Here is a 10,270-nt window from a genome sequence, read left to right on the forward strand (position 1 = left end):
CCAATCTTCTTTTGAGGTCCGAAAATTAGGACCGTGACAAGAATTGTAGATGGATTTTTCTGGCCATAAACCCAAAGTTTTACTCTCACTTGTATTTTAAGTTCCCCCATTTCCGAAAAAAGGCTTTTTGCCTATTAGCCAAAGTTTTTGGTTTATACCCTCATCTAATCTTTAACCTCACCTACATCCAAAACGTCACTCGTACTCAAAATACCCCACCAAATTATTCTTAATCCTAGTTTGTATTCTAGCAATTTCCTATATCGTGTAGGTTACTATATTTTGCTGTAACTCACCAGAGATTGCTCTAAGCGGTTAGATATATAATGTAACTTTAAACCAAGTACTTAAACTACTCATTTTTTTTCCATACAAATGTCTCTGTGCCGTGAATTGTAGATTATATTAGCTTTCTAATAGAATTACAAAGGTAACCAACAACTTTAGTGCTTCTTGTGTACTAATTATTGTAAACATACAGCTGTTGATTCCATGTGGCTTCATTCAAGTCTCCCTACTTTTCTTGGTGTTCAAGTCAGCATCCCTACTTCTCCCTGTGTTCAAGTCTCGTCTAGGTCTTTATATTTAGGAAATTAATTCCTCCACAAAAGAAGTCATCTCCATCTCTGAGGTATGCTGAAATCTTTCCTCTGAGGTGATATAGCTTGTTTTTAATCCCGAATTAGATGAATTGGAAGAAATCTGTAAGCTTGTATTTAACAACCCAACTAGCTGTAATTGGTTGGTCTTTTGAGGATCGATGTTGTTTAGTTTTCTTCTTGTTCTATGTTAAATGCTTTTATGTAAGTTTATGAGGTTGATTGGATCGCAGATTCCCTAATCAGTAAATAGCACATTCACGAGCCATATCCACTTTGGTTTGTTTTAGGATTAATTGCATCATCAAGTTTGCATAGCATCATCAAGTTTGCAGATGAGTATTCTACTCTGAAGCCTTAAAAAATTTGCTTAATGGGATAAGAATAGTTAATTTAGGACAATGGGATTTCTCTACAGCAGCTATGCTTGAAAAAAGAGATTTATAAAGGATTGATGAGAAAGGGTGTAGGCCAAAAAAATTCATTATAATATTAGTACGTTGTTTATGAAGTTGAAGTTACCTAATATTCGAAATTAGACATTGCAAGTTGAAGGCAAATTCCAGATTATAGGTACTTCATCATTACTTTTCATAGTTTTTGGCTAAATTTTCGCATTGTATATGTTCTATCTTCATCGTGCTCTAAAATAGAATGTGGCAAAGATTGCATTTCATATGTGTGTATTATAGGCTTTCTTTTTAGAACGCTGGTGATCTGTTTACCAAAATTGTTGACAGAGAAAAAAGAACTTCCAGCATTTTGCAATAAACTCCCATGGACTTTCAAGAGAGACTTTCAAGAGAGGACTTTGGGGTTTTGATTTTAGGGCTCTCTCTTATTGTGCTAAAGGCTTGTCTAGTACATTTAAAATTTACCCTTTAAAGATTTTCCTATTTTATCCATATTTGTTATCCTTCTTAAACTTTACCAAGAACAAAGTTTAATACTTTATGAAGATAGACCCTTAATGAAGTTATGGGTAGGAGAAAAAGGAGTGAAAAGTTGAGACTTTGTCATAGGGGTGGGCTTGAGTCGAGCTGGGCTTGACCCTTGAACCGGCCCTCACACTTTTGGTGTGGTTCGCTTCAGACCGGGGCTCTGATGGGTGTCAACGGGTCATGCCAAGGACTCTGTCCCTGGGTTTGGGGTTAGACCCCACCCGACCTATGACGGTTGGGGTCGCGGGTCAGCCCGCATTTTTTTTTTCTTTTCGATTTTTTTTCATGTTTTTTGCTAGATTAGTATGTATAGTTTAAAGAGAAAAAAATAACCTATATCTTATCTTTTTAAAAAGTCTAAACCATATAAACTTACAATAGGTGATGGAATTATCTTAAGGACCAAAGATTCACTAAAATTTGAGCATTTTCAGTAAATCAAAATGATTACACATATTTATTAAAATACTGAATAAAACTTAGAAAATACACTACTACTAAAATTACAATTCAAACATATGGAGGTTATAATTTTTTAATTGAGTTGCTATTAAAGAAAATCAAAGTATAGCTATCACCTAAAATGAGCCGGACCGGGTCAGACCTTGCCTGGTCGAATGTAGGCTAGAACAAGCGTGGGCCGAGCCTATTTTTCTGTTCACGGGTTCAGAGCAGATCCCACCCAGCCCGGGTATATCATGAGGCGGGTTGGTTCCAGCTCACAGTTGGCTGGGTCGGGTCTTGACTAACGGCAGGCTGAGCCGATTTAACCTGCAGTTTGAACCGGCTCACGCCCACCCCTACGACTACTTGGTCATTTAAACATGTGGAATTACAGAAACCTTCGAAAGAGTTCTACAACATATAACAAGCCTCCTGAAATCTAAAGATCGACAGGATTCCTAGTAAAGTGAAAAATTGTAAACACCCCCTCCCCCAAAAGAAAATTATAAAAACATCATTAATAATGTAAAACTCAGTAAAAATTATGAAAAATTTTAAAAATTTCATACTTTAAAAAATAAGAATTTCAAAATATATAAATAGCCCCTGGCCAAACTTAAAATTTGTAGAAAACACCCTAAATTTTCTAAAAAACATAAAAAACACCCTAAACTTTTTAAATTTACAAAAAACCAACAAATTTTAAAACGTCACAAATAGTATATAGAAATCTAGGAGCTTCAAGCAGCCTCCTAAAAAATTTTAATTTGCAGAAAATACCCTAAATCTTTTTAAATTGTAAAAAACCCTTAAATTTTATAAAAAAACACCTTAAGAATTTCTATGAACGGTAAATATAAAATATTGGAATAACAAACAGACCCCAAGAATTTTTAGAATTGCAGAAAACATCCTGGACGTTTTGAAAATTACAAAAAATGCCCTCAAACTTCAAAATTTACAAAAAACACCTTTGAAAATTCAAATCCATAAACAGAATCCCAGTGTTATCATTGCGCGAGGCGCAATGCGGGGCGCAAATCATCTTTACACGTACATGCGCAAGGCGCAACGCGATGTGCGCGCCCGAGTGATGCGAGGTGCACACCGCCCACATAATTTTTCAAAATATATAATCAAGCGTGAAAGAACATGTTCTTAGAATTCACATAAAAAATATCATGATAAATAATATCTTACTACAAAATCACAATATAATGCCTTAATTTCTAATGCTAACACCCAACATATTAGCAAAATTCATAAATTTTCAAATCAAATGTTAAATCAAGACTAATATCCAAGTAAAGGATTAGTAATGGTACTCAATTGAAGGCTACTACAAATGCCTAATGGATTTATTTTGCTTTTTGGGATATGGAATATCAAGTATAAAGACTCGATTGAAATGTTAACGCTTTTTGGGATATGGAATATCAAGTATAAAGACTCGATTGAAATGTTAACAAACAAAACTATATGAGGATATGTACAAGTATAAAGACTCGATTGAAATGTTAACAAACAAAACTATATGAGGATATGTACTACATGCACCATGCAAAGTAAGGATATACGCGAGGCGCAAAAAAGCGTTGCTGCATCAGAAGTGGGGTGCTTCGCCACCACCCCGCATCGTAAGGCGCATGAGGCACAGTGAGGCGCGCGCCTTTGAAAACACTGTAGAATCCTAACAATATATTTATACAATTAACACCCTAAAAATTTTGACTTTGCAAAAAACACCCTAGAAGTTTAAAAAATTACAATAAATGCCGTAAAAATAAAACATATATAAAAGATAGCCTAAAAATTTCGCAGATACAAATAGTTAAGTGAAAATTTTATAATTTTGAAGTTTGTATAAAACACCTTCAAAGTTTAGAAAATCACAAAAAAAAACACCCTAAAAGTTATAATTTTGAAACTTCTGGAGTATTTTCTGCTAATTCTAAAACTTTTAGGGGAATGTTTGTAAGCCTATATTTTCGATGTACTTTTTTACAGGTTTGAAAATTTTAAGTTTTTTTTTTTTGTAATTTTAAAATTGTTTGCAAATTTTAAAATTTCTAGGGCATTTTCTGCAAATTTTGAGTTGTACATGAGGCTTTATATAATTGCTAGATTATTGAGGAGGTTGTTTATAAACTTAATAATTTGAGGGGGCTTTTGGTAATTTATATATTTTGACTCGAGAGTGGTGGAGTTCCTTCTGTGCTAAAATTTCACCCTTCTGACATGTTTATGCCAAACACATGAATATTCCCCCCACTAATTGTTCTAGGGTCCTAATTATTAGGCTAAAGTTCAATCCTGGTTGTTTTAATTTCACACGAAATGAGTCCTAAGGGATAAGAGAGAGAGAGAGAACCTGTTTAATATCTCAAAAGAACAAGAGAAAATCTCACGAGATTTGCATAATATTAATTTAATCATGTCTTGCTTCTTAAATGACAATTGATTTCCATACTTTTTGTTAGAAGAGGGGTAAACTAGGTCATTTTACATAGGGTATAACTAAGCTAGTTTATGCCCTGAGAACAATAAAGCCATTCTTTTGTTTAATTATTAGACTAGTTTGCGGTCCGTGCAAAGCACGGTATTTTTTTTTTTGCTACAGTAATCCCGCTTTTTAATAGGGCATGATTTGAATTTTTGAAAGTGCTACAGTATCCGGCTCTGCTGCAGTGCCCTTTAAATGCTACAGTATACCCGTGTTCCACAGTAATATGTTTTATTAATTATTAGCTGCAGTAATACTGCTGCAGTAAATACTACTGTAGCATGAACAGTGAATCTTTGATCCTCCTATTTGTATAAAGGAATAGATGTATGAGTGGTGATAATGGTAGTACAAAAGTCATATTACTTTTGTACTCCTACAAACAAAAAAGTAGAGTTCAAAATGGCTCATAGTTTTTCTTGACAATTTTTAAAAAAGGACCCCAAACATTTGTTAGTGGTAGTACATTAATATCTATTTATTTACTGCTATGTAACTAAATCTATCTGATCTAGCTCATTCGTTTCAGGCATCATGGCATTATCATGCTTGTCTGAAAGCGGAACCGGTGTAGCATCTGAACTGGGTAAAGATACAGTTAATTACCTTTTTATTCGTTTGAAGTCCAGTTTTGGCTATCTAGTTCACTACAAAGAGAAGGTTAATAATCTCCAAGAAACTTTCGAAGATTTGAGAAGCCTAAAAAATGACATACAACGAAGAACCGAAGCAGCTGAGAAAAATGGAGAAGTGGTAGATGAAGTAGTGACTTCATGGCTAAGAAAAGTTAGCGAACTCGAACAAGCAGTAAATACAATGTTAGCAGAGGTTAGAGAGAACAAAAGAAGCTTCAGAAGATTATATCCTAATTTAATTTCACGTTACAAGCTTGGGAAAGAAGCTACGCAGAGAAAACTTGATGCTGAAAAGCTCCAAGAGAAAGGGAAATTCGAAAAAGTGTCTCAACTTCCACCTCCACCTACCATTGAATCAATGCCTGCAGGTGATTTCATGGCTTTCAGCTCGACCATCGAAGCTATGGACAACGTCCTGAAGGCGATGAGGGATGAGAATCAACAGTTAATTGGAATTTACGGTATGGGTGGCGTTGGTAAAACAACGTTAATGGAAGAACTTGGGAGGCAATTCTCAATAAGCAAAGAATTTGGCACGGTTATTAAAGTCGTGGTGTCGCAAAACCCTAACATAGATCAAATCCGCCGTGAGATTGCTGAAGAGCTCGGGATGAGACTCTTTGGAGAGGGTGAATCTGCTGCAAAAAAACTTGCCGATAGGTTGAAGAAGGAAACCAAGATTGTCATCATGATGGATGATATTTGGTCAAGGCTAGAATTGAGAGTTATAGGAATCCCAATCGGAGAAGAGCACAGAGGATGCAAAATTTTGTTTACTACAAGAACACTTCAAGCTTGCCAACTAATGGAAAGCCATGCTTCGATTTTAGTGGATGTTCTGACAAGAGAAGATTCTTGGACTCTTTTCAAAAGCAAAGTAGGCGATATCTGTAGTTCTCCTGATATTGAAAATGTTGCAAGAAAAGTCGCCGATGAGTGTGGAGGCTTGCCACTAGCAATTGTTGTCGTTGGACGAGCATTGAGAGGATGTAGTGAGAAAAGCGTGTGGGAGAGTGGCTTGATGCAGTTAAAAAGATCGATTCCTGATGAGTTGTTGAATGTGGAGGAACAGTTGTTCAAGTCTCTTGAATTGAGTTACAACTACATTAAGAACGAAGAGATGAAACTCTTGTTCTTGTTTTGTTGCCTATTTCGCGAAGATTATGAAATAACCGAAGATGAGCTAACAAGATACGTTGTTGGTGAAGGTTTCTTGAAGGATGTATATAGCTTGGACGAAGCAAGAGGAAAAATACATTTGATTGTGCATGATCTGATAGCGAGTTGCTTGTTGCTGAAAACCGAAAGAGAGAGATCAGTGAAAATGCACGATGTGGTCCGAGATGTGGCTGTTTATATTGCATCTAAAGGGGATGATTGTTTCTTTGTTAAGGCTGGCTTAGGTTTGAGATATTGGCCTGAGAGCAGAACTTTGGAGATGTGCAAGAGGATTTCTTTGATGAACAATGATCTTTTGGACCTTCCAGATCAACCAAATTGCCCCAAATTACTCACCCTTTTATTGAATTCTAATCCTTCTTTGAGTGGCATTTCGAGTAGTTTTTTTCAGGGTATGGCATCTCTTGCTGTTCTTGATTTAAGTGACACGAATATTCAGTCGTTGCCTTCTTCTCTCGCTCTTTTAACCAATCTAGGATCACTTCGTCTTGACCGCTGTAGGAGATTGACTGATTTATCTTTGATTGGGAAACTAAGGAAGCTCAAGATACTTGGTCTGCAGAAATGTCAAGTTGACATTTTGCCAGAAGAAATAGAAACTTTGGCTGATTTGAAACTCTTGGATATTTCATATTCAACTTCTCTTGCCTTAGTAAAGGGGCTATCGAACTTTGGCTGATTTGAAACTCTTGGATATTTCATATTCAACTTCTCTTGCCTTAGTAAAGGGGCTATCTCGGTTAGAAGAATTGTTCATGATAGGTTATTTCATATTCAACTTCTCTTGCCTTAGTAAAGGGGCTATCTCGGTTAGAAGAATTGTTCATGATAGGTTATAATATAAGAGAATCTCTCTTTCTCCATATCGGTTACTTGGAAAGATTGGCCTACTTACAGATGTACATAAGTGATGTCAGGTACTTCTCTCAAGATGTCGAAGCCCTTGATGGCTGGAAGAACTTGAAGAAATTCATGATTTATTGTGAATACGATTGGTATTCACTTGCAACTATCCATCAGAAGAATCTGTTTCTTAAAAATGTGGATCGAGCAGGGAATTGGACAAAGATACTGTTGACGGAAGCAGAAGATTTGATCTTAGACAGCTGCAACTGCGATCGAGGTGATTTTGTCAATGTGAAGAAACTTCGGCTTGTGAACTGTGGTACCATAGAAAACCTGCTTGACACCTCAAAACCAGAATTTTCTCCAAATGCCTTCGAGAACTTGGAGCACCTAAACCTCGCAAACTTAGAGAGTTTGAAAACAATATGTCAAGGGGAGATTCCATCTTTATCGTTCAAGAAAATGAGAGTCTTGGAGATAATTCGATGCAAGAAAGTGGTGTGCATAATGCCTTATAATTTGCTGCAAAGATGTCATTACGTTCTACAAGTCGTCTCTGTGAATTCTTGCACTGAAGTGATCGAGATATTCAACTCTGAGGGGTTCACACAAGGGATTCCCATATTGCCAAAGCTTGAAAGACTGCAATTAACTTCCTTGCAAAATCTCATAAGACTCTTCAGTGGAAATGTACCAAATGGGAGCCTTCGGAAACTAAGTAGTCTGCAAGTATCTGGCAGTAACAAACTTCAATTCTTGCTCCCACAAATTACAGGGGCCTTTGTAAATTTGAAAGAGCTTGAGGTTGGAAGTTGTGCAAGCTTGAAGTATCTGTTATTGTCGAGCTTGGCTATAGAGTTAAAAAACCTAGAGAGACTTACAGTGAAGAAAAATTATGCGATGGAGGTGATAATTGAAGGTGAAGATGGTGTTGTGGTGAACAAAAGCTTGTTTCCTCGATTGAAGGAGGTTGTGCTTGTAGATCTTCCAACGTTGGGGAGATTTTATCGAGGGGAAATAGCAGGTCGTTGTTTCGATTGGCCTTTGGTTGAGTTTGTGAGGTTGGAGTTTTGTCCAAACATGAAGATGTTTCCCATTGGAAGCAAGAGTGCACCTAAGCTGAAGAAGATACACATGGGAGACGACGATGATGTTGAATGGTTCAAAGCGATGGAATGGGAGGATGCAAGTATTCTTTCGCGCTTTGAAATCAGCTGGTAAGTTGAATGGTTCAAAGCGATGGAATGGGAGGATGCAAGTATTCTTTCGCGCTTTGAAATCAGCTGGTAAGTTCAGTGGTATATCATGTTTTGAGTCTTTTTAATTTTATTTTATTTGGTAATTAAGTTAAGTTGTTTAACGTTTACACGGTTGCTGATATAATCTCGTCTTGAATAACAGCAAAACTGGGCCTTAATTGATTGCAAGAAGCTAAAGAGTATGGTTCGCAAGCTAGAGAATGCATCAACAGGTGCAGAAATGTTGCTTGCTGAGAGATATTATGTACATTGCCTTGAATTATATCATGTGACGTGATTGTAATATCCCTAATTTTCTAGTGATAATAAGTCTAAGTTATTATTTGTTTAAATAGATATCCAAGAAATTGAGTTAACAATATTAATTTATAAAGATAAGTTTGTAAAGGACGTTAATTTATGAAAAGGAAGAATAATAACTATATATAGTCACATATTTATTATTTATGTTTATTAAAGGGCTTGTTGCAATGGGATATTTGTTAATGGGTTCATTGGAAGTGTATTCCGAATAAGAGAGAGGAATGAAAACCCTACCTGCACGTCCGTTTGAGAATCCGCAGCCAAAAAAGAAAAAAACAAAAAGAAAGGAAAGATGGAAATTGGCAAGAGAAGGAAACCTAAAAAAAAGAAGAAGAAGAAGAAGAGGAAAGAGATTGCATATTTATTGGAGAGGAGCACAGATTGATTAATCAAGCTTACACAGCGAATAAGGTGAACCCACATCCCCATTCTCTACTGATATATCTCTCTCTTGCTTTTTTTACTAAAATCCTATGTCTAAGTTAATTTAGGTTATTTTTTTATCCAAACGATGGTACACCTTGACTTCGTATGTCAAACTTTGTTCTCATGGACATGGATAAGTCTTCAGCCTGGTGCATCCCTTGATCATCTCTTTTATAATTTTTTTATAAAAATAAATTAACAAGCATGGTTGTCCACATGTACCCAGTATTTCTGTATCATTGCAGGCCTTTTGTCTTTTCTGTAAGAGGAAAACATTGAAGCATCTAGGGTACTAAAGTATTGGTATATAATATGGTTTTATAGGATGGAGCTTAATATGTGTTATATTATTTGGTACCGTTGTATTAATGGTTATTATATGTATTCTTTAGGGGTACCTAGATCTTTCGTAGAGGGATCGTGAGTGGAATTTGGTTTTCTTGTGGATTTCAGTTAATTGATTAATTTATGCATGTTGGGATGCATATTTTTCATATAAAGTTATATCAAGTATATGTGGATTTGTTCCGAATAGATTATATTATTTTGTATGATTTACTGATATATCAATTGTTAGTTAGATTGTATTTTGTGATGCATGCAGATATTTTGGTACAAGTGTATACTTATTTATTTGTTGACAATCATGTCTTATCATATAGTAATAAGTTGAGATGCATTTGTGATTGCTTAATTTAACTACTGGTTGGCCTTTGGCAATTCTTTATAAAGTATTCGATTATATGAATTTTGTTCATTTTTTCTTAAAACATATGCATGGTCAATATATCAGTATAAATTAGAGATAAGTAAGCCATCTAAACAGGGCTCAATATGCCTCTATGAGGTTAGTTTAGAGCTAAACCCAATCTTTGGGTCTTTATATCCTAGTACCACGGGATTAATAAAAGTGGGAATACGGTGTCAACCATGGTATTAAGTATTGACCACATTAAGACATGGACTGCTTATTTTCCATTGCATAAATTTTAAGTCATCAAATATCTGCATAGCAAAAGAATTTCACATAGCAAAAGATAATACACAAACCTTCAGGGCTCAAAACACATGGGAAGGCAAAGTGAAGGGGATGCGTTTAGCACCACCAAGAAGAATATGCTTCCTCATACTGCAT

The 10,270-nt window shown here is 35.7% G+C and overlaps 2 protein-coding genes across 2 annotated transcripts; both read left to right on the plus strand.

Annotated features, from left to right (window-relative positions):
* On the plus strand, nt 86-6,980 carry LOC109847982 (disease resistance protein At4g27190-like). The gene is made up of 2 exons (XM_020417216.1): nt 86-631; nt 5,017-6,980. The coding sequence occupies exon 2, from the start codon at nt 5,022-5,024 to the stop codon at nt 6,978-6,980; it is 1,959 nt and encodes a 652-aa protein (XP_020272805.1). The 5' UTR covers nt 86-631; nt 5,017-5,021.
* On the plus strand, nt 6,983-9,281 carry LOC109847983 (probable disease resistance protein At1g63360). The gene is made up of 4 exons (XM_020417217.1): nt 6,983-7,063; nt 7,134-8,307; nt 8,377-8,433; nt 8,549-9,281. The coding sequence occupies exons 1-4, from the start codon at nt 7,057-7,059 to the stop codon at nt 8,562-8,564; spliced, it is 1,254 nt and encodes a 417-aa protein (XP_020272806.1). The 5' UTR covers nt 6,983-7,056; the 3' UTR covers nt 8,565-9,281.

The sequence above is a fragment of the Asparagus officinalis genome, chromosome 7, assembly GCF_001876935.1.
Source record: "Asparagus officinalis chromosome 7, Aspof.V1, whole genome shotgun sequence".
Taxonomy (NCBI): Eukaryota; Viridiplantae; Streptophyta; class Magnoliopsida; order Asparagales; family Asparagaceae; genus Asparagus; species Asparagus officinalis.